Raw genomic sequence first — 25,107 nt, 5'->3', positions numbered from 1 at the left:
GCTTGCTAAAGGGCTCCATGTGACCACCGACAGTGGCAAAACCAGCCTCATTTTCTTAATTGGCAGTAAACACAACTGCCTGATATTATTCCTAAGTTACTGGAGTTACACACAGTACCCTTCTTTCCCTCTCCCCAGATTCTGGCACAGGTATCCCTTCCCTCGATGTTGATCTCCACACCAGAGTTACGTCCATTTTCATCACGTGTCACTCCCACTTACCCATGCAGCGCTCTTACTACGGTTTTCTCCAGCGGGTGGTTGGTGTACTTGCTGTCTAAGCCGAATACGTACTCTGTCTCACATTGGAACGTGACCTTGACGGAGCCGTCACAGCTGAGCACAGTGTGAGAGCACTGGAAGTCTCTCGGGTCGGAGGACACCACTTGGCTCCTGCACTTGGGTGGCGGGTCCTCAGACAGCTTCCGCAGGGGGGAGGTGCTCTGCTGATGTCGGAAGGGCATGACTTTCCCCACGGGGGTCCCTGCCTCGGGGCCTTTGGTGCCATTCTTGGCGAAGGCCGGGCCTGGGGTTCCTCTCTGTTGCAGATGCTTCTTTGAATTTTCTGCAAGCAGCAGGGCATAGGAATGTTCCACGGCAACGAAAGTGCTTTGGCTTGCCTCGGAAGTTTCTAGTGTTTCCTCGGGAAGTGCTGGCGAGGCTTCCACAGGGGCCTTGCTGCCAGGAACCGAGCTCTCTTCCTCCTGGCTGACAGCGGAGTCTGACGGTGGAGGGCTCTTCCTCCCAGTGGAGGGTTTCGGGAACAGTCCACCTTTCTGATTTTTAACTCCTCTGTGATATTCATGGTCAGACGTACCGTGCAGAGAATGTTCTTTAGAAAGCAAAACATCATCTTGTGGCAGTTCAGAGGAGCAGGGAAAGTTTCTGGGCTCAGATGGCGGCGTGGCGGAAGTAGCAGCACTTAACGCTAGGTCAGCTAACATATTTAGGGCCTGGGAGTCACAGTTGACAATGGAGTTCTCAGGTAGATCTTTCTGAGCCACTGAGATGCTTTCCGCCTGAGCTGCATTTATGTCAACATCCTCTTGACCAACTGATGAGATTTCTGATTGAAGCTGTGGACCAGTTTCTCCTTTTGCTTCAGTATAAAAGAAAAAGACATACAGCATTTGATTTCTATGTATTTTAATTCTCTGCTCTATCATTACCGCTTAGTGAAAATCAATGATTAAGTCAACATATTCAAGAAAAACCTCTGGATAGGTTACATAGATTATATATTAAAATTTCACTATCAGACAGGTTCCTTCCAACTATCAGTTCTATTATAACATATTTACCACAAGAACAAGTCTTAAGGAATGTGCATACTGATTTAAAAAGAAATCACCTTTCAGAAATGTATGTGCCAATCTACACACAAGGCATACTACTTAGCTGAGAAAACATGCAAAGAGGAAAAAGAACAAGAATAAACAAGAGAACAAGAGTCCTGCCCTCGGAGAGCTTACAATCTAGTGACTTTCTAAATTTGAAGTGTATATTATAGCATTTTAACATACTTTTAGGAATCATTTCCCTTAACAAGTGCTTTATTAGAGAAATCACTTAAATTCAAACTAGAGATGACTTTGTTTTTTTAAAATTTTTTAAATGTTTATTTATTTTTGAGAGACAGAGAGAGACAGAGCATGAGCAGGGGAGGGGCAAAGAGAGGGAGACACAGAATCCGAAGCAGGCTCCAGGCTCCGAGAAGTCAGCAGAGCCCGATACAGGGCTTGAACACATGGACCGCGAGATCATGACCTGAGCCGAAGTCAGATGCTTAACCGACTAAGTCACACAGGCGCCCCTTGAGATGACTTTTTTTAAAAAAGTGCTTATTTATTGATTTTGAGAGAGAGAGAAAGAGGGAGCGGGGGAGACAGAGCGTGCGAGCGGGGTAGAGGCAGAGAGAGAGAATCCCAAGGAAGCCCGGTGCTATCAGGGCAGAGCCTGACGCAGGGCTCAGTCAAATGAACTGTGAGATCATGACCTGAGCCAAAACCAAGAGTCGGACACTTAACCGACTGAGCCACCAGATGCCCCAAACTGGAGATGACTTTTAATCATATTGATGTTTAATTATAATAAGTAATGATATAAATAAAAAATCAGAAAAGTCATGAGTATTCACTCAAAATCACCAATTTTATCACCTTTTAAAACTTTAATTTCTACACTGAAAACATTCCCTCTGTCTGCATGTTTGCCTGATAATTCTTTCTGTAGATAATCACATCTAGCCATTCGCCTTTAACCAGAAAACTGACCTTCTCCAGTGGTTTATGTGTATTCACAGGGTATTAATTCAGCTTCCTTAAATGCGGTTGTCATGAAGGACAAAGTTCACGACAACACTAGGGAACGATTCCCTGCGGCAGGTGCATGGATAGGAAAACCATGCGTTTTTCTTTATAACAGCAGCAGGTCTGAAACGGATTACTGACCTGCCTGCAAAGGCCAATGGCTAATCCATTTTTTTAGTATATGTGCTGCCGAAGCAAGCACACTAATCCATTTTTTTTAAATGTTTTATTTATTTTTGAGAAAGTGGAAGGAGGGGACGGGCAGAGAAAGGGGAACAGAGGATATGAAGTGAGCTCTGTGCTGACAGCAGCGAGCCTGATGTGGGGCTTGAACTCATGAACTGTAAGATTATGACCGGAGCCAAAGTCGGATGCTTGACCGACTGAGCCACCCAGGTGCCCCATGACTAATCCATCTAAAAAAAAGAAAACTCTGGCCTGTGAGGTCATCAAACAGAATGAGAAGGGTTTGTGCATATGGTGGGAAGGATAAAAGTAACAACCACTGTCCATTTTATAGGTAAAATAGCAAAACCCAAGGGATTCAGTAGAAGAAAATGACCCAAGGCAGAGAATCATCTCATTCGCCCCATGGATATACTAGAAACATGAAATCCATTTTGTGACCTGATATGTTTATTCATACTAATTTCATCCTATCTTTGCTGGTATTATAGGATATCACTTATGAGTAAGGCCTAATATAAAAAACACTGCACCGAAAGAAAAAGGATCCAGTTTAACAAATATGTGTAGTCTCTGGTAAATCACTTAATTACTGACTTTGTTAGAGGTTCTCTATCAATTAAAAATAAACTACCGATCATGTCTTTTAAGAAATACAAATAAGACAACACCAAATAAAGTATATAAAAAATAAAGAGCTCAATAAATAAAAACTGTATTAAAAACTTATAAAAGGACACAAAGGCATTAGTTTCAGTAACAAAAATGAGCCTTCTTAAATTCTGATGCTTTAAGCAAAAGAAATGAAACTGATTAGTATAGGTGGTTAAGAAATACAAGAAAAACTAAGAGATTATTTAAAAGGTGGGAATCTTAAAATTTTACCTTGGAATGTGGCTGTACAATAAACACAGACATTTGCAATGCAAATCAGCCTTTTTCTGAATACATGTTTTAAAAACTTTTCATTTCCTGGGCTCCCTTTTGTGCTAACACCCAGCTGCATTCCTCCCATTAGTCAACTAGTCTACAAATACCTGAGAGCCAGTTCGGTACAAATAATCCGAATGACACAGCTAAGCATACAAGGCATTTATACATGTGTCTACGCTCATAATGTTTACAAATTCATTGGAAAGACAAGACCAAGACACGTCAGATGATTAGAAAAAAGGATGAATTTGATTCCGCAGTGTTCTCAAAAACTCAAAAGGAAAGGAAAGGAAACAGAGCTCGCTTAAGATCAGAGCGGCAGGAAAGGTCTCACAGTGGAGGCAGGACCTGGCTGAGGTCTGGACTGGTACAGGGGAACGGCACACGAGCAGACGTCGGTGTGACTTGGGGGGAGCCTGGGGTACCTGGTGGGGCAGGGACACGACAAGAAACAGCAGGAGGGAAGCATAGAAGGGTGGGACACGGCCTTGCTATCAATGCCCAGGAGACAAGAAGAGCTTACGTGTGGCGTGTATGGGTGTCACAATGGCAACACTGGTGTTAGAATGATACGAAGAGCTTTTAAAGATCCTTTCCTCATTTAAAAGAAACCCCAAACCAAAACAACTCTTCAGTCATAAAATAACAGTATTACAGAAGTTAGGAAAAAACAAACTTATTCATAATCGATTCACCTCAAAAAACCTGTATTTTCTGAAGTCCCACTGACTCTGAGGTTTTTTAAAAATCTAAAACTAGATGAGGGAGAATGCAGAATCAGGAAGGGTGACAGAGAACTGCCAGGAAAAAGGCATGAGGAATCAAGTCTGTGTTAAAACAAGAGCATGACACACATGCTCCGGAACAGGACTCGGTACGGAGCGTGAAGGAACATCAGACTTTGCAGGGGGAAGCCGCACGCCACACGCAGAGATGGGAAAGCGGAGCAGGGGCGCGGGCGTGACGGGTGTTTGGTTCCAGAGGGAAGGCCTCCGAGGCCGATGGGGCCTTCTGGTAAGGAGGCCGCTTCCAGCAGCTGCAGATGTGGAACCAGCGCGGCTGGCCATGGGTTCACGGAAACTAAACTTCATCGTTCACTTAAAACTAGAAAAGTAAAACTGCTTTTAAAATTAACTTAATGCCTTTTAACACCAAAACCAGGTTTCTGGATTCCCGAGTATCTTGAACGATCTCTTTAGAATTCCCTTTGGACAAATAAACTTACAGGCTTCTACTTTTTGTAAGTGATTGCGGCCCAGAAAAATACAGCCACAGACTATGTGCCTGTGCATTTAGTTATTAAAAAGCTCCTTTCCACGTACACTCTTGCAGACGGTCACGCTGAGGCTTTGTGCAAACTAACAGGGAGGCTCTATTGTGTGAAGGCAAGAATCTGCACCTCACAGATGTGTTTACGACAGGAACCCAACCTACTTAGTCCTGTCGGTGTGGGAGCGAAGGGGGACAGCAGGAACGGTTGGTAAACCTCAACCGTTCTTAGATTATTCCAATACACTCTCTTGCAATCTCAGTTAGTCTGTATTGCGGTGTTTAAATTCACAGGAAGAGTATTTCTTACCAGGTTGTGGCTGCTTTTTGAGTCTGGGATTCTGATTGCCTCTTACTATATTTACCCTCTGTTTTTGTGGAGATTTCTTCACGGGTGGCTTAGCCCTTGGAACAGTTTTGACTGGAGAGTTCTCTTGTTTCCTTGCCCTTTTAGCACTCGTTGCCACTGGAACATCTTTAGAAATGGGAGCTTCTTGGTTTTTCCTATCCAATTTGGTTGTCTGTACAAACTGTGCAGTCAGCACTTCAGCACCTTATGTAGAAAACACACCGTGTTTTAAGGGGTAGGGGGCTCAGATACTTATCAGCAATAGCTTTTTCTTTGCTTTGGTTTTCGGAGAGGTAACTTTAGCAATAGGGAAGAAAATACAAACTTCAGGGTATTCTAATAAAGATTTTCTTTTAAACAAAGCAGAAGTCCAAAGCTCTCATATACAATGTAAAAATATGAACTTTCTAAGTGTCAGACGATAGCCCTGTCAGGTGAAGAAGAAAACTGCTAGAGTCCTAACTTTATAAAAACACGGCATGACTTTAAAAGAAAAAAAAAAAACCTCCATAATCTTTCCTGACTGCTGTGGCAGGTAAGGCTGAAGACGGTGGTTCACAGCCACGGGGGATGGAGAATTTGTGGGAAAGCAACAGAGCCACTGCGAGGCGAGGTAGGTGAAACCGTAACCAGACTGCAGAGAAGAGACTAGACACACAGAGCCACCTTACAGATTTCACTGGACTGCTCCCAAATATCCACGTCTTAACATCACCGGAAAAATCGTCTTTTCAGAAAAGACAGAGGAAGGTCCACTGAAGAAGCCTTCGCCTGATTTAATCTCCTACAAGTCTCTGACACTTGCTCCTCTCTCTTACAAAATGCTCAGCTTTGCTTCGCACACGGAAGGGAACAGCTACCAGTGGAGGCAAGTAAGGAGAAAACCTGAGGACCACTTGCTAACACAACAGAAAGTGTTTCAACCTTTGAAGAGTTAAACAAAAAAAAAAAGTTAATAAATGTTCCCTTTGAAAATGTCCCTTCCCACTGACTTTTCATACTTTCAGTTGTCAAACCAAAAAACTAGGCCCAAAAATACCAATAAAAATATCACGCGTTGTGTTGGCAGATATTTTAAAACTACATTATACAGAAAACACTACAGTTGATCCTTGAACGTTGGTTTGAATGGATTTTTTTCCAATAAATGTAAGTACACTACCGTGAATGTATTCTCTTCCTTATGACTTTAATAACTTTTTTCTAGCTTACATGATTGTAAAAATATAGGGTATGATACATACAATGTACAAAGTACATGTCAATCAATGATTTGTGTTATCAGTAAGGCTTCTGGTCAGTGGGAGGCTATCAGTAGTTAAGTCTGGGGAATCAAAAGTTAGAGATTTTCTATTGCAGGGGGTGGGAGGTCAGTGCCCCTGATGCCTACATCGTTCGAAGGTCAACTGTATTTCTAATTGAGAACAGGAAACACAACACTGGTTTAAGAAATCATGATCGCTGTTAGTAAAATGTAGAAAAGAGACCAGTTTCATTTCATTCTCTTGGAGGTTAGAGAAAGGAGTGGCTTTTAAAAAAAACTTTCACATCTCTTGGTGTACGACGTCTCCCTGGGTCTAATGCTGTTCCTCCCTCCTAAACTATTGCAAGTAACAGAGCAACATACGGTTTTGTTTTTCTTTGAAGAATACTTTTCATTCTACTCTAGTTATTTTCTAAAATTTTTAGCACAAAGAAAGGCAAAATATAACTGAAGCAGGAAAACAGACTAAATTCAGACAAGAATAAGAGAGGACCAAGACCTGGGGGAGGTTCCGAGGACCTGCACAGGCAGGGAGACCCCGCACAACCCGGGTCCTGGGAGGGAAACAAACACGAAGCAAGGTGACCCTACAGGGGACTGCCCTGCTTCTCTGCCTCACTCAGTGCCACGTTTCTCAAACCTGTATGCACCACCCACTGGTGGGCTGTAAAATAAATTTAATGGGCTGCAATCAGGATCCTTTCTTAAAGGAAACAGAACAGAAAGAGTCAGATTGCATCACGCAGAGGCAGCGTAAATGTTTTCTGAAATTTGTTTCAGTCATGCATGAATTTGTGCGCGCCAGACTGTAATATAAAACATACTTCTTATAGTGGAGGAAAGTAAAAACATTTGAGAAACAGTGAATGTTGAATTGTAGATAATTTATTTAATACCTTGAAGTAAACTGGTTCATATATAGCAGAAACTCAACACGGCTGGCCTGGAATGTACTTGGGAGGAGCGGTGCAGCCGAATTTCGCTGTTTCCCACTGCGCTACTTCCCATCAGCCTCTGAATGTACATGTGAGCACACGCACCCCATCTCCCCAACTATACTAAGCCACAAATAACTATCTAGAATCCTGATGGTCTGCAGATCCTTGATGTTTTCCTCTTTAAGCACCGCAATTTCTAAACTCAAAACGCTACAGATGGGCTTAGCAAACGTTTTCTGAGACAGGCTGGCAGGACGTATTTCCAGCTTTGAAGGCCATACGGTCTAAGGCACAGCTGCCCACCTCTGCCGGGCACCGTGTGAAGTAGCCAGAGACGACAGGTAAACACCTGAGGGGTCCTCAGGTTTCCTAATGGGTCCCAGGGCATATGGTTGCCTACTTCTAAGCAAAATCCACTACATGTAATCTAGGATGACCCCGAGCCAAAATCACGTTGTCTGCTGTACTAGGCTCGGTAAAGTGCATTTGACTATACACTAACTGGCCTGAGACTCTGGTTCGATTTTCGGGGTCAACAAAGCCATTTGTAGAACTGTTCCAATATATGTGTCTCCAGGCCACTGGCCATTGTTTCAATAGGTTTACGTAGGATCCAGGTGACTATTTTTCAAACTCTGATACACACAAAGGAAGGGAAATTCTGGGCCAGACTGCTTCAGGTTCGGAAAATCCAGGCATTTCATTCTCTCTTTCTACATGTTCAGACTCTCAGCTACCACTTTTTGCTGCTACTGGTGAGCCTGAGTTTAGAAGATCCTCTTCTTCCACCCTTAATTGTCCGAGGACAGCTCAGAAACTAAATAATCATTGCCCAGAATGGTATGTGTGTAAGCGACTGAGTGACGGTTGAGCCATTTTACAAATGAAATGTAGTCTTTGGTGGGTGGGCTTTTGAAATGCCTTAGTTTTCCCCATTTCTTGATTTTCACCTGTTATCTAGATCAGTGCTTCTCAAACTTCAGCCCGTAGACAGTCACCCAGAGGGAAATGTTGGCATCTCTAACACACTTCTGCAACCGCCCAGCTCAGTGCACAACGATCAGACAGGAACAGTGTCAGAGAACCACAGTTACTTTTAACTGCGCAGTTAGTAATCCACAGAAATCGTGCTTACCTCTTTTTCTTTTCTGAGGAAACGGTCCTTTAACTAATTTGAGCGTCGTGGGACAGTCGGAACCCTTGCCCGCACTGGCAGCCCTCTTGGGGAAGGGACGGCACAAGTTCACCCGTTTACTCTGCACGGCGGGCGGCACGCTTGCCTTCCTCTTGGGCTGGACTCTCCGACCTAAGGCTGGGTTTAGCGAGATCACAGCTCCCTGCCTTGCTTTCGACATGTCTTCGGGATTCTTTTCGGTTTCAGTTTCTTTTCTTACTTCTGCCTCTGACTCCAAAAATTCAGGATCTGGAGTCATAACTAAAGAAAATCCCGCATCGCAAATCCCATCTGAGATACAAGGGGACTGAGGACGCTCTGCTAATAAATCTAACGCGGTAGACACTTCCAAAATGTACCCAGTAGGATCTGAAAAATAAGACTTCAGCTGAGTGAATGACTGTAAAGGGCACTTTTCTGCTGGAGGAGCCAAGTCAAAGCCATTGGACAGTTGGCCGAAGAACGCAGTCTCTTTAATTCCATCCTGAGAAGCAGCAGTCAATGAGGGACTTTTGTCCACCTTGTACAGTTCTTGGAAACTACGCTTTACTAACGTGTTTGGACAGATTCCCTCTTCAGTAAATGATTTCTTTGCTTCCAGAAGGGCACAATTAAGGGCAGGTAAAACAGGTGTTACCTTTGATGAGATGTCATCTTCAACTTTCAATTCTTTCAGCCCTAAAACATATATACATACATTAAAACCTGAAGTTCTTTTTTTTTTACAAAAACATGCAGGAAGAAAATGCTTTAGATTATAAAATTATGGGATGGTTAAATATGAAAGTGTTTCAAATAGTAATCTAACTCACAATTAATAGAGCACCTCTGGGTGCATTTAATGAATAGATCTCTCTCCATATATATGGAAACACACACACACACACACACACACACACACACACACACACACAACCAAAAAAAATCATTCAAATGCAATCACTAGGTTAGAAGAAGGCAGACCCGCCTCCAGCTCCACTCCATCTGACTAGGACCCCAGTGTGTGCTCAAGTGCCATCATGGATTTGCTTTCCACACTTTTTAAAAAAAATGTTTATTTTGAAAGAGAGAGACACATAGCATGAGCACAGGGGGGTGGGGGGGGGGGAGAAAGAGAGAGAGAGAGAAAGAGAGAGAGAGAGAAAGAATGAATCCCAAGCAGGCTCTATGCTGTCAGAGCAAGAGCCCGATGTGGGGCTTGATCCCATGAACTATGAGATCATGACCTGAGATGAAATCAAGAGTCAGAAGCTTAACCCACTGAGACACCCAGGCACCCCTGCGTTTACTTTTTAATGCTCATTTTCTGCTTTCAAAATAGGTCTTCTTTTATCTGCATCTTATTTAATTCATTCAAATTCTTTTAAGTTACAATGCAAACCAACTGACCTGCAGAAAGGAAGTAACCCCCCAAATCTCATGGTTAACTACTGGTGTTGATTTCTCCCCCTTCTTAGTCAAATGACATAAACTTTTTAAAAAAATTAAATAACTAAACCAACTACTCTTGTGTTCCACTCCCTCTTTGACTGAAATGCTAATTTTTCGGCAAGTCAGCCATCTATAGGAAAACAGTACTAGGGAAAAAAAGGGAAAAGGTCAGGTCACTAAGATGTGGGAAATAAAGTCCTAGAAAAGTTAGAGTTACATCATTAAGAGTAACTCTTAAATAAAACCCCACAGATAATAAAAGCCTCTAGTGCTACTAAACTGAAGTACAAATCATACCACTCTTTTTAAAGAAAAAGTAACTGCAGAATTAAGAAAAGCCACGTTAGTCCTAGATGAATACATTTGCCCTTGAGCAAGTATTAGGAAATGGAAAAAGAATAGCAAATATGGATAAATAGGAAAATGTGGGTAGACATTAAAATAAAAATTCCCTTCAAGTGGTTCATCATATAAAAAGTAACAAGTGAAGGAAAAATATTAAAAAGTTGTGATATAGCACTAATATAGTTCACAACCATGTAGTATTTTTCTAGACGACTTCATTATTTCAAGAATGTAGAAAGGCAGAAACAGAAGGATTTGTAATAAACTATCATAAAATCTATGACGAGGAACTTTTAAAGTCTGCTAAGCAAAGTACCAATTTAAAACAATCAGAGTTCTAGGGGCGCCTGGGTGGCGCAGTCGGTTAGGCGTCCGACTTCAGCTCAGGTCACGATCTCGCGGTCCGTGAGTTCGAGCCCCGCATCGGGCTCTGGGCTGATGGCTCAGAGCCTGGAGCCAGCCTGCTTCCGATTCTGTGTTTCCCTCTCTCTCTGCCCCTCCCCCGTTCATGCTCTGTCTCTATCTCAAAAATAAATAAACGTTAAAAAAAATAATAATAAAATAAAAATAAAACAATCAGAGTTCTGAGCTCCCGGATGTGCCTAAGTAGAAAATGTCTCAATGACCCAGCGGAGGATCTGAACGTGGTCACGTATCCTCACTGTTTCCTCACATATGGGCCCTGTGCTGCTCAACTGTGAATGGCACACGCACCAGTGTTTCTCTGTTAAAGCTGAAGTATGTTTAAAAATAAGACTGGAAAACACACACACACACACACACACACACACACACACACACACACAAATAAAAATAAGGCTGAAGCCCGAGTTATCACAGAAGAGTGAGGCAGTCTGGCTGGGGTAGGGGCTGGAAGGCAGCTCAGGAATCAGCTATTTGACCCTGGGTGAATTCAGGTCTCCTCTGAGCTGTCACCATAAGCAGTAAGGTAAGGGCTGCTGTCAGTCACACAGCATGATGCCTGACAGAGCAAAGGCCTGAAAAGTGCCAACACTTATTGCCATTATGTTCTCATAACCAGTATGTCTTGCTTTGGCCATAGTGATGACCAACATAGTGCAGTTCTCTGCTTTCAGTGACTGAATACAATTTTTTTAAAACATATTTTGGGGCGCCTGGGTGGCTCAGTCGGTTGAGCGTCCGACTTCGGCTCAGGTCATAATCTCACGGTCTGTGAGTTCGAGCCCTGTGTCGGGCTCTGTGCTGACATCTCAGAGCCTGGAGCCTGCTTCGGATTCTGTGTCTCCCTCTCTCTCTTCCCCTCCCCTGCTTATGCTCTGTCTCTGTCTCAAAAATAAAAAAAAAAACATTAAAAAAAAATAAAAAGAAATAAATAAAACATGTTTTTAATTTTTTTTTAAAGTTTATTTATTTTGAGAAGGAGGGGTGGGGGGGAAGGAGGGAAGGAGAAAGAGAATCCCAAGCAGGCTCCATGCTGTTAGCACAGAGCCTGATTCAGGGCTCAAACTCACAAAATGTGAGATCATGACATGAGCCAAAATCAAGAGTCAGATGCTTAACCGACTGAGCCACCCAGGCACCCCAGTAACTGAATACAGTTTTTAAAAATCAACTTTAAAAACATGTTTATATTGGTTGTAGTTTTATAAATGCTACATATAATTTTATGTTTAAAGATACACAGTGTGATTATAAGTTATGAGGGAAATATCCTCATATGACAAAAAGAAAGGACTCATTTACTTTCATTATTTGTTCAGCAAACTGCCCAGTGTGGATGCCTGATGTGACTTGGTCCCATGACCCTAAGATCGTGACCTAAGTTGAAATCAAGAGTCAGATGCTTAGCTGACTGAGCCACCCAGGTGCCCCTATTTATTTTTAAGTTTTTTGGGGTTTGAGAGAGACAGAGCAAGTGGGGAGAGGTAGACAGAGAATCCCAAGCAGGCTCCATGCTGCCAGCACAGAGCCTGATGTGGGGCTTAAACCCACGAAACCATGAGATCATGACCTGAGCCAAAACCAAGAGTCAGACACTTCACCGACTGGGCCACCCAGGTGCCCCTACTTTTAAGTAACTTCTACCCAACGTGGGGCTCGAACTCACAACCCTGAGATCGAGAGTCGCACACTAATCCAACTGAGCCAGCCAGGTCCCCCAACATTTGTTACTTTTCAGATGCCTGGCACTAGCAGATGATAGGGATACAATAAAATAAAGAAAAGGCAGGTAATCCCTATCAAAATACCATCAGCATTCTGCACAGAGCTAGAACAAACAATCCTAACATTTGTATGGAACCAGAAAAGACCCCGAATAGCCAGAGCAATCTTGAAAAAGAAAACCAAAGGTAGAGGCATCACAATCCTGGACTTCAAGTGGTATTACAAAGCTGTAATCATTAAGACAGTATGGTACTGGCACAAAAACAGACATTCAGATCAATGGAAAAGAATAGAGAGCCCAGAAATGGACCCATAAACATATGGCCAACTAATCTTTGACAAAGCAGGAAAGAGTATCCAATGGAATAAAGACTGTCTCTTCAGCAAATGGTGCTGGGAAAACTGGACAGCGACACGCATAAAAATGAATCTGGACCACTTTCTTACACCATACACAAAAATAAACTCAAAATGGATGAAAGACCTAAACGTAAGACAGAAAGCCATTAAAATCGTAGAGGAGAAAGCAGGCAAAAACCTCTTTGACCTCGGCTGCAGCAAATTCTTACTCAACACATCTCTGGAGGCAAGGGAAACAAAAGCAAAAATGAACTACTGGGACCTCATCAAATAAAAAGCTGCACAGCGAAGGAAACAATCAGCAAAACTAAAAGGCAACCGACAGAATGGGAGAAGATCTTTGCAAATGACATATCAGATAAAGGGTTAGTATCTAAAATCTAAAAAGAACTTACCAAACTCAACCCCCAAAAAACAAATAATCCAGTGAAGAAATGGGCAAAAGACATGAATAGACACTTCTCCGAAGCAGACATCCAGATGGCTAACAGGCACATGAAAAAATGCTCAACATCACTCATCGTCAGGGAAATTAAAGTCAAAACCACAATGAGATATCACCTTACACCTGTCAGAATGGCTAACATTAACAACTCGGGCAATGACAGAGGTTGGCAAGGATGTGGAGAAAGAGGATCTCTTTGGCACTGCTGGTGGGAATGCAAACTGGTACAGCCACTCTGGAGAACAGTATGGAGGTTCCTCAAAAAATTAAAAATAGAACCACTCCACGACGCAGAAACTGCACTACTAGGTATTTATCCAAGGGATACAAGTGTGCTGTTTCAAAGGGGCACAATGTTTAGAGCAGTACTATCAACAACAGTCTAAGTATGGAAAGAGCCCAAATGTCCATCGATGGATGAATGAATAAAGATGATATGGTACATACATACAACGGAGTATTACTTGGCAATCAAAAAGAATGAAATCTTGCCATTTACAACTACGTGGAAGGAACTAGAGGGTATTATGCTAAGTGAAATTAGAGAAAGACAAATATCATATGACTTCACTCATATGAGGAATTGAAGATATAAAACAGGTGAACATAAGGGAAGGGGAGCAAAAATAATACGAAAGCAGGGAGGGGGACAAAACAGAAGAGACTCTTAAAATATAGATAGAGAACAAACAGGGTTGCTGGAGGGGGTATGTGAGGGGGGATGGGCTACATGGGTAAGAGGCATTAAGGAATCTACTCCTGAAATCACTGTTGTACTACATGCCAACTAACTTGGATGTAAATTAAAAAATAAATAAAAAAAAAATAAAGAAAGGCAGGCATTAAACAATTATGTGAAGAAATACTGAAATGGTACCGATCCTAAGCCAGAAGTCCTCACTGAGGGGACAGTGGTGACAAGAATCAGTAACGGGCAATTAAGCGGACACCGGACAGACCTGAGTGACAGGCTCAGGCGGGGCTTCTCCTGATTTTATTCCTCCTCTCTCCCCCCCAAGAGCCTCTTTAGATTTTGTTTCCTAATCGTCCTCTGAAATTTTAATACTGCGAATACACTGTATGTCTATTTACGTACCGTAAATATTAATTTTTTTGCCCCCACAAGCCAACTCTTGGTCCTTATAGGGGTCAACTTCACCTGACAAAGGGGAAGGAAATAAGCAGTCCTCACAGAGAAAGCCACGTCTGTGAAGGCCCTGAGTCCTGTTTACCAGGCAGACGACGGGGACAGTGTCTCCCAGCTAGTGCTGTGTGCTGACACAGGAGCGCGGCTGGGGCATGCTGAATTTGAGGGACACCTGAGACGTCTCAGTGGAATTGTCAATAGGCAGGTGACTATGTGCACGTGAAGCTCAGAGGAAAGACGTGTGCTAAGCGGATAGCGGGGATCACCCGGGGAGCTGGAAGAAGTGTTATTTAAGAGGAGCAAGCAGTTACCAGGGTCTAGTGCAGCTGAAGGGTTAACGTGAGGACAGACCAACGCCACACAGACGCTGCGAACGGAAGTCACTGTGCCCTTACCTGCTGGAGGGGACGAAGGGAATAAGTGTAACCCGTGGAGGCACACCTGCTCATCTGCAAAATCTACACAGGATGAAAATCGTAAGAAAAGTTAAGACTGCTGATCTTATAAAACAAAAGTAAACACACTGAAAAGTAGTTTTTTAAAAAAGCTGTCCTTACTTGTTTCTGACATTAAGGCTGATGAGGTAAGTAAAATGAAAAACCCTCGATCTTCTAAGCATTTGACGATCGCCTTAAACATTTAAAAAAAAAAAAAAAAAAAAAAGGTGAAAAAAGATTCAGTTCCTTTCTCCTTCTCCCTCTACCACACTCTGCAGTGAATTTTGAGTTCATGAAAAGTATATATTAAAAACAATTCTTGAAACGTTAACATTTGTGAGAATCAGGAGAATTTTGTCCCAGGTACTAGAAACCACGAGTTCCTTCGTGCCCAAGTAATCTTGGCCCTGTTAGGGCCATTTATAGTAACCAGAACATCGAGGTTAGTTTCAGGACAGTGTTCACCTATTATAAAAAATCAATTAGAAAAAACATTTCAGTTTTTCACTGAGATGCTTCACAGCTGATCCTGCTGCCTCAGTAGCCAGGTGTAAACTATTCAGTCACTACAAATTCGAGGTGACTCCGACCTGTGATTAACATCCTAAGCTCGTGTTTACCCCCAAAATATCACATGATCCTGGAACTTGAAAGACCAGAAGATACCATCCAAAAAAACAATTCTTTCCACGGCATCCTAAGGGACAGAAAATAAGAGAAAAGAACATAATCCGGTCCTGTGACGAGAGACGCAGATGAAGATAAATTCTTCCTCTCGTTTCTCTTTACCACCATCTTTAGTGGCATCTTGAGCTCGAGGGAGGGAAAAAAACTTGAAATTTCAATGTTGACAGTAACTCTGGGAATTCTGCCCCTAGACAGTGAGGGAAGTTATCTAAAAGCCATCATTCTGAATCATAAAGATAACACCTTTTCTCTTCCATTAGTCTCCATTTCAAAAGCTTATATACCTATAACAAAGGTAAAATCCAATGTTTACTGTATGCAGTAAATGTTTTTTCACTAAACCTAAACAGAATATACCATTCTATAGAAGTGATAAAACATCCTACTTCAAAGACTGACAGCTCATAAGCGTACAAATATGGTAAACTTATAAACCGGTAACAATTCAAATATGAAAACAAGACCACTAATTATCACAAAAGAAATAAGTTCTGACAGTGAGTTCATCACAGGAACAATCGCTGCACACGCTTCCATGACAGCCCTTGTGCATTTGATAGTTTCTGTTTTCGTCGCCTCCAGTCTTACAAATTCTTTGATGGCAGGGACTACTTTGTATTTGTGCTTCTGGCACACAGTAGGGACTCGAGAAAGAATTATGGGATAAATATACCAGTAGTTATATAAACCTACAGCTTTCGTATCTAGTAAGTTGCAAACGCGTATCAATCTTGTTTCATTTTCTACTGCTGTAAAAAGTGAAAGCAACAACAGCCTTTACATCATTCTGCATTTTAGTTTTGCAACATAGATGAGAAGTAAAACCTCTCCATCTACTGAAAACCAGGAATTTCTATCTTCCAAGAAATGGGCAAATGCAACAGAAATATATACCTTATTATTTTCTCAAATTATGTACTGAAAGGGCTGAAGTTCCTTATTTTAACCTTTGTGGGAAGAAATCACAGAATTTTTTCCATATCTACTAGACTCTTCCATTTACATACAGAAAAATACAGCCATACAAGTCCTTAACACCCTTTTATTTTTTTTTTAAATGTTTATTTTGAGAGAGAGAGAGAGAGAGAGAGCATGTGCATGAGCAGGGGAGGGCCGGAGAGACAGGGAGGGACAGAGATTCCCAAGCAGGCTCCGTGATGTCAGCACGTGGGGCTCCATCTCACAAACCATGAGATCATGACCTGAGTTGAAATCAAGAGTTGGACATTTAACTGACTGAGTAACCCCCAACACCCTTTTAAAAAGAGACCCTGGTCTGTACTGTTCTTGAAATTCAGTGTTGTAGGTAGAAGCCCACATACGCTTTATTCAAGGGACACTCATTGCTTGTCCTCTATACGCCAGGCATGGGCACTAAGGCGTCAAACATACTTAAGATATGATAACTACCCTCAAGGAACTCAATGTCTAGGTGGGGAGACTGACACGTAAAAAATATTCATGACACAATAAGGCAAGAAAAAAAAGCACGGGAGCTAGATGCTAAATGAAATAAGTCAGTCAGAGAAAGACACAGACCGTATGATTTCACTCACGTGGAATTTAAGAAACAAAACAAGCAAAGGGAAAGAGAGACAAACCAAGAGACACTCTTTACACAGAACGCGCTGCTGCTTACCCGAGGGGAGGGTGGGGAGACGGGGGGACGAGGTGATGGGGGATGAAGGAGGCGCTCGTGACGAGCACTGGGTGATGTACGCAAGTGTTGAATCCCTATGTTGTACACCTGCAACCAACATCACGCTGTATGCTAACTGCTGGAATTAAAATAAAAACTTCAGAAGAGAAAAGACACGGACACGGAGGAGGAAGGACCTCATGTGACGTGTGGCTCGGGCACCGAGTCTCCGGTACTTCTGACACCACTCACGCTCACAAGCAGTTGCTTCGCTAATGCATTCTCTCAAAAGCTCTGTGGCCTCTCTTCCTCTCAATTTCCAAATGTAAACTGGGTCACGCTACTTCGAGACAACACAGCCCCTGCGCCACAGCGGACAGTCTGCGTCCACCCACTCGGCATCCGGTGCCGCAGCCGGTCCTGCCGGGCTGAGGAGCACTGCCGGGCCCTGGGCGGGACTGACCCGGACCCGGTTCTGGAAGGCGGGCTCGGGACGGCCTGAGCTAGCCAGGGCACTCCGTGCCCTTTCAGTCTGCGCGGGGTGTGCAGACGACCGACTGGCCTGCGGAAACTGAAGTGAAGGTTAGGAGGAGGCTTCCCTCCCTGGACGCGCAAAGGAAGCAGGGAGCGCCGCGTGGCAGCCTCGGGACAAAACTGCTGTGCAGGGGAGGGCGAGGTGAAACGGAGAGTCCTGGGCAAACGGTACTTGAACCCGCCCCTCAGCTGGAACTGAAGAGTAGGCCTGTTAAACCCTTTTACTGCTTAAGCCAGTTTGGGTTTCCGTTACAGGTACCTCAAAGTATCTTAACTGACCGGCCCGAAGACCCCTTACGTTCACAGCTCCTACACGTGTCCTATTTTAACTTCTCGATCCCTTGCTGTCTACTACGGGGATAGTCCAGCAGGCCGCTGACGGGCTCAGTGTTTGCTCACTGTCTTACCTTTAACACCAGCGCCTTTGGGATGTTTAGGACTTACTATACTAACACAGTCGGCATCCTCCTTCCTCACACTGAGGAACCCTGGTTAACAAAAAGGGAGAGAAGTCTTTTTTTTTTAATTCTCAAGTTACTTAACACACAGTGTAGTCCTGGCTTCAGGAACAGAATCCAGTGATTCATCACTTGCACAGGACACCCAGTGCTCATCCCAACAAGGGCCCTCCTGAATGCCCGTCACCAATGGGCACCCCCACAACCCATCAACCCTCAGTTTGTTTTCTGTATTTGAGTCTCTTATGGTTTGCCTCCCCCTCTGTTTTCATCTTATTTCTCCTATCCTTCCCCTGCGACCATCTGTTAAATTTCTCAAACTCCACATACGAGTGAAATCATGTGGTATCTGTCTCTCTGGTTGACTTATTTTGCTTAGCATAATACCCTCCAGTTCCACCCATGTTGTTGTAAATGGCAAGATTTCATTCTTTCTCATCACTACTATTCCATTGTATACATATATACCACATCTTCGTAACCCATTCATCAGTGGGTGGACATCTGGGCTCTTTCCATAATTTGACTATTGTTGACAGCACTGCTTTAAACATCGGGGGGCATGTGACCCTTCGAATCATCACTCGTATCCTTTGGATAAGTTCCGAGGAGTGCAACTGCAGAGTCACAGGGTAATTTCGTATTTAGTTTTTTGAGGAACCTCCATACTTTCTTCCAGAGCGGCTGCACCAGTTTGCATTCCCACCAGCAGTGCAAGAGGGTGCCCCTTTCTCCACATCCTCGCCAACATCAGAGTTTCCAGAGTTGTTAATTTTAGCCATTCTGACTGATAAGGTGGTATCTCAGTGTGGTTTTGATTTGTGTTTCCCTGATGATGAGTGATGCTGAGCATCTTCTCACGTGTCAGTTTGCCATCTGGAGGTCTTCTTTGGAAAAGTGGCTTTTCATGTCTTCTGCCCATTTCTTCACTGGATTATTGGTTTTTCGGATGTTGAGTTTGATAAGTTTTTTTTTTTTTAACGTATGATAAGTTCTTTATAGATTTTGGATACTAACCCTTTATCTGATATGTCATTTGCAAATATCTTTCTCCCATTCTATCGGTTGCCTTTTAGTTTTGCTGACTGTTTCCTTCGCTGTGCAGAAGCGTCTTTTTTTTATCTTGATGAAATCCCAATAATTCATTTTTGCTTTTACTTCCCTTGCCTTCGGAGACATGTCAAGTAAGAAGTTGCTGTGGCCAAGTTCAAAGCGGTTGTTGCCTGTTTTCTCCTTAGGATTTTGATGGTTTCTTGTCTTATATTTAGGTCTTTCATCCATTTTGAATTTATTTTTGTGTACAGTGTAAAAAAGTGGTCCAGTTTCATTCTTCTGCATGTTGCTGTTTAGTTCTCCCAGCACCATTTGCTAAAGAGACATGTTTCCATTGGATACTCTTTCCTGCTTTGTTGAACATTAGCTGGCCATATGTTTGTGGGTCCTTTTCTGGGTTCTCTATTCTATTCCATTGATCTATATATCTGTTTTTGTGCCAATACCATACTGTCTTGATTATGGCTTTGTAATACAGCTTGAAGTCAGGATTGTGATGCTTCCAGCTTTGGCTTTTTTTTTTTCCCCAATATTACTTTGGCTATTCATGGTCTCTGTGGTTCCATACAAATTAGAGGTTTGTTTGTTCTGTTCTGTGAAGAATGCTGGTGCTATTTTGATTGGGATTGCATTGAATGTGTAGACTGCTTTGGGTAGCATCAACATTTTAACAATATTTGTTCTTCCATCCATGAGCACGGAATGTTTTTCCATTTCTTTGTGTCATCTTCAATTTCCTTCAAAAGCTTCCTAAAGTTTTCAGTGTATAGATCTTTTACCTCTTTGGTTAGGTTTATTCTGAGATATTTTATGGTTTTTGATGCAACTATAGATGGGATCAATTCCCTGATATCTTTCTGTTGCCCTCATTATTGGTGTATAGAAATGCGACTGATTTCTGTACATTGATTTTATATCCTGTGACTTTGTTGAATTCCTGTATCAGCTCTAGCAGTTTTTTGGTGGAATCTTTTGGGTTTTCCATGTAGAGTATAATGTCATCAGCAAAGAGTGAAAGTTTGACGACTTCTTTGCCAATTTGGATGTATTTTATTTCATTTTGTTGCCTGATTGCTGAGGCTAGGACTTCCAACACTGTTGCACAACAGTGGTGGGAGTGGACATCCCTGTTGTGTTCCTGATCTCAGGAGGAAAGCTCTCTCTCATTTTTTCCCCATTGAGGATGATATTAGCTGTGGGCCTTTCATATATGGCTTTTATGATGTTCAGGTATGTTCCTTCTATCCCAACTTTTCTTGAGAAAAATCTTGAGAGTTTTTATTAAGAAAGGATGCTGTATTTTGTCAAATGCTTTTTCTGCATCTCGTGACAGCAGCATATGGTTCTTTTCCTTTCTTCTATTAATGTGATGTATCACGTTAATTGATTTGTGAATAATGAACCAGCCCTGCAGCCCAGGAATAAATCCCATTTGATCATGGTGAATAATTCTTTTAATATACTGTTGAATTCAATTTGCTAGTATCTTGTTGAGAATTTCTGCATCCATGTTCATTAGTGATATTGGCCTGTAATTCTCCTCTTTAGTGGGGTCTTTGTCTGGTTTGGGAATCAAGGTAATGCTGACTTTATAGAATGAGTCTGGAAGCTTTCCTTCCATTTCTATTTTTTGGAATAGTTTCAGAAGAATAGGTATTAACTCTGCTTTAAATGTCTGGTAGAATTCCCCTGGGATGCTATCTGGCCTAGGACTCTTACTTGTTGGGAGATTTTTGATAACTGCTTCAATTTCTTCGCCGGTTATAGATCTGTTCAAATTTTCTATTTCTTCCTGTTTGAGTTTTGGTAGTGTGGGAGTGTCTAGGTATTTGTCCATTTCTTCCAGATTGTCCAGTTTGTTGGCATATAGTTTTTCATAGTACTCTCTAATAAGTGTTCATATTTCTGTGGTGTTTGTTGGTTGTGATCTCTAAAACAGAGAGAAGCCTTTAGGGTGCCTGGGTGGCTCAGTTGGTTAAGCATCCAACTTCAGCTCAGGTCATGATCTCGTGGTTTATAAGTTCGAGCCCCATGTAGGGCTCTGTGGTGACAGCTGAAAGCCTGGAGCCTGCTTCGGATTTTGTGTCTCCCCCTCTCTCTACCTCTCCCATGCTCATGTTCTGTCTCTCTCTGTCTTTCAATAATAAATAAATGTTTACAAAAATTTTTTTAATAAAATAAAATAAAACGGAGAGAAGTCTTCAGATTGTTATATGCTTCTCATTAGTGTCTTACTTTCTACAATATGGAAACAGTAGAGGCACTAGCTTTTGATTTTTTTTCCCTCATATAGCTATAGATCAACACACATCACTTGTAAAGAAGTATCTCACAAATGGTCCTTTGATTAATTCAGACACCCTAGGGATCTACTCAATTCTTCTGTCATAAAACAAAAACAACAACAAAAAAGGATTTGGGAAAAACTGTTCTATTATTTTTAAAATCAGGAGTATAAACAGACTAACGAGACACGAGAGTTCACCGAGGCACAAAAAGGGATGAAGGTGTTAGTCGATAAATATTAAGTGATGAAAATCCTTTCAGCAAACTAAATGATTCACTCTAGGCACAGCCAACTAATAATTAGCTATCGATTTCTTAATGCAAGGCAAAAATAGTAATTAAATTTTAAACTGATGAGCCTTACCAGTTGCTTATTTTTAATGTATTCTATTAGCTTATCTATTTTTTCCCCTTGTTTGTTTGACAGTTCCACCTCATACATCCTGAAGCACATATCTTGGCAACAGACTGTGGAGAAAAATCAGAAAAACAGGACAATTTTTTAAAATGCCATTATGCCTTTTAGTAACCAATTTATCCATTTTAGATGTTGAAAAGATGAAAGAAGAGCTAGGAATACTCTTAAAAAAACATTCATCATTCAATGGTCTTTGTTACAAAAGTCCTTAATAAGAAGTTACTGTATAAAGCATTTGGAAACAACGCTTTCATTAACATTGACTCTACTACAGTATTTGACAAGACCAAAAAAAATACTATACAAATAATATAAACATCAATGTTCCATGAATCAATCTAAATGACCAGGAAATTTCCTTCTTGTGTTTTCTGCTGTTTTTCTTCAGTTAGAAGTACATAAATAAGTAAAAACCACCACCGCAAAACCTCTGTTCTCCTTGAAAGGCATTGTCATGTGGTTCCAACTATTTGTAAGCATCTTTCTGCTTAACGCCCTCAGTGTTCCATAGTAAATCTAGTCTTTGCCACCTTAGATAAACTACCTTTCACAGTTTCTAGTTGGCTTCCAAGGAACTCAATCACATAGCAACCCTACAACTTTCATGAAAGGCCCTTTTGCGAATCACTTAGGGCCAAAACTCAACAGTGTGTGTATGCGTGTGTGCATGATAGATAAAAATCAGTGGAATAAAGCCCAGGACGTGCAATGTATCATTCCATGTGAACAGACCTTTTTGCTCCAAGTAATTCTGTTTTCGAAAGGCAGCTTCTGGTAGTCTTTTTTTCAAAGATGAGATTGTCATTACATACTTAAAATCTAGTTCATGTGGTCTAAAAAACAAAACAACATCATGCGATCTAATAAACACTTAAACTACATCTTCATAATTTTTGATTTTCTAATATAAATGCAAGCAAAAATATCAAAACAAGAAAGTCCTTAAATTGATAAAATCCCAGTCAGATAATATGCACATATATAAATACTGCAGATTTTTAAATACAGAACCCCACAGACCACGTTGGCAAATACATTCACATTTTCTGAATGCGTGTGTTTCTGAGATGAAGCCAAACATCCACATGAATGGAAGAATTATGCATCTTGGGATGAGAATTTTCTAAACGTTATACTATGTGAGAATTGGCGACTTCGGACAATAGTGGACTGGTTCACCACACTGTGCCACAGAATGAACCTCATCCAGACTTTTGCACCATTTTCCCCGACTGTTTCCTTCTTTAAAACTCATTTTCAAATACTTCTGGACTTATAAATGCCCCCCTTGTCCCTAAATACTTCTGAGTGTGTGTGTCCTTAAAAAAGGACATTTCCTTATGCAACCACAAAACAATTAATAAAATCAAGAAATTAACAATGATATAGTACCATTATTTAGCCCACATACCTTATTCAAAGTTTGCCAAATGTCTCACTGTGGGGCTTTGTAACAAAACATTTTTTTTTCCCCCGGTCCAGGATCCAATCCAGAATGACACAATCCATTTAGTTATGTCTCTTTAATCACCTTCAATCTGGCGAGTCTCTTGGTCTTTCTTTATCTTTAATGGGTTTGGTATTTTTTTCAAGAACACAGACCATGTATTTTGCAGAATGCCCCTCAATCTGGGTATGTCTGATGTTTCCTGCTGATTAGGACAGCAGGAAAACCACACAAGTGGCACTATGTCATTCTCCTTGCATCCCATCAGGAAGCACGTGATACTTATTCCACTGTTGGTGACGTTAACTTGGACCATTTAGGTCATTGTTCTGACCACTTCTCTCTACATAGGTTAACTGCATTCTATAGTGACAAAGAACCTTCCCGTCTCTCCCATTTATTTCCAGAATTCTTACTGTACTCTCTGGGTTCTAATACTCCCCTCACTCCTCCCTCTTCTTAAAACAGGTCAATAGAAAGAAAATTCTGACAGCACACCTGTTTTCACTTCATATTTCAATAAAATATGTCTATCTTTCAATAGTTTTGGGGGTTAACTAAGAACAGATTAAATAAAAAGATTTCATAAGATGCCCTTCACAGTGCCCCAGACGAAAATAATTCATTGTAATGTAACTACATGTAATAGCTACTCCACTTAATAGGAGTCTAGGAAAACCATGGGATAATCAGAAAATCAGATACTGTAATTCTTAATAAAGACTCAACAATAGCATAAGTGCCTATAATCTGCTGTACCTGCTATCTAGACAAATCCAATCTCTTTCTTGGGGAAAGTCAAACATCTAGTATCAATTCAGTTTAGCCTGTGAAGTCATATTCCTATGAATGGATAAAGATATTAAAATCTCAAAAGTGGCCTGTCAAAGATTATAAAACTATTTCAAAGCCAAGGTTGGAATTTAGATCTGAATTTAGGTTGCCTGTGCTCCGTACATCTACCCAAACGTACTCTAATCTGACACCAAGTACAACTGCTTCATTTCACACCAGTACCAACAAACAAGACCTCAAAATGAGAATTAAAAAAAAAAGAGACAAACATTAGTAAAGGACACAAACTCAATACTTACAGTTGGGCTGGAACAGCTGTACCGTAAGAGGACCAAAGACTGACATCACACAGCAGACAGCCTTGAATAATTAATTTGCCTTGCCACAAAGAGGTAAGAGCTTTAAGAAATGAGTAAAAAAAGAAACTGATTACTTATGAACAAAACATTTACTGAAAAAAACCCAAAAGAACTAATTAAATAATTTCTTACCATTTTCACTGAGTTCAAATCTAGGGAAAAAGAAAAGGTATTTTTATAAGAGCAAATGAAACAGATCCAGTAAAACAAAGTATGTGCACAATTACTTACATGCTTTCATGAGCTGATGCTGCCATCTTTTTAGGTTCCCTGTACTGAAAAGCTACAATAACATAAGGACAGATCTGCCTGGGCCGCTCAATAACAGTGCTGCCTGAAAGTTCATAGAGGTAATACTGAAAGAAGAGAAATAAGGATTATCAGGGTAGCACTATGGAACTCCATAGGCACCAAGTTCATCTCAACTCCACCCAGTCCTGCCATTTAACACATTAGATTCAGAAATGTATCCTGGGAACGATTTATTCCCCGGTGACTATACCTGACTCAGTTCAAATGCGCGAAAATGACTCGTCTTGTGAGAAACCTTGTTAGTATTTGCAGCCACGTGGCAATCATAGCCAGAAGATGGGCTAGTATAGTTAGTTGTATAATTCTCAGACACAAACTTGACTTTTCCCTAGAATGAAAATATTAAGACTAATCAGATGTCTCTAAATGGCAATAATCTTATTC

The 25,107-nt window shown here is 41.5% G+C and overlaps 1 protein-coding gene across 8 annotated transcripts in view; it reads right to left on the bottom strand.

Annotated features, from left to right (window-relative positions):
* The window catches only part of TASOR2 (transcription activation suppressor family member 2), an 80,136-nt gene that overhangs the window by 20,124 nt on the left and 34,905 nt on the right, over positions 1–25,107 (bottom strand). For 6 of the 8 annotated variants that reach the window (XM_060659373.3, XM_060659379.3, XM_078450480.2 and 3 more), the window contains 11 exons: positions 24,914–25,051; positions 24,643–24,767; positions 24,544–24,563; positions 24,352–24,451; positions 22,543–22,643; positions 21,757–21,860; positions 14,856–14,928; positions 14,694–14,756; positions 8,384–9,100; positions 5,008–5,250; positions 223–1,099 (listed from right to left, as the gene is read on the bottom strand). In XM_060659373.3, coding sequence (XP_060515356.3) covers positions 223–1,099; positions 5,008–5,250; positions 8,384–9,100; positions 14,694–14,756; positions 14,856–14,928; positions 21,757–21,860; positions 22,543–22,643; positions 24,352–24,451; positions 24,544–24,563; positions 24,643–24,767; positions 24,914–25,051 — 2,561 coding nt within the window. The remainder of the gene's footprint in view (positions 1–222; positions 1,100–5,007; positions 5,251–8,383; positions 9,101–14,693; positions 14,757–14,855; positions 14,929–21,756; positions 21,861–22,542; positions 22,644–24,351; positions 24,452–24,543; positions 24,564–24,642; positions 24,768–24,913; positions 25,052–25,107) is intronic. The other 2 variants (XM_078450477.2, XM_078450478.2) reach the window with 2 other exon arrangements.

The sequence above is a fragment of the Panthera onca genome, chromosome B4 (assembly GCF_046562875.1).
Source record: "Panthera onca isolate mPanOnc1 chromosome B4, mPanOnc1 haplotype 2, whole genome shotgun sequence".
Taxonomy (NCBI): domain Eukaryota; kingdom Metazoa; phylum Chordata; class Mammalia; order Carnivora; family Felidae; genus Panthera; species Panthera onca.
The sequence above is the reverse complement of the archived record's forward strand: the minus strand, read 5'-3'. Positions and strand labels throughout refer to the sequence as shown.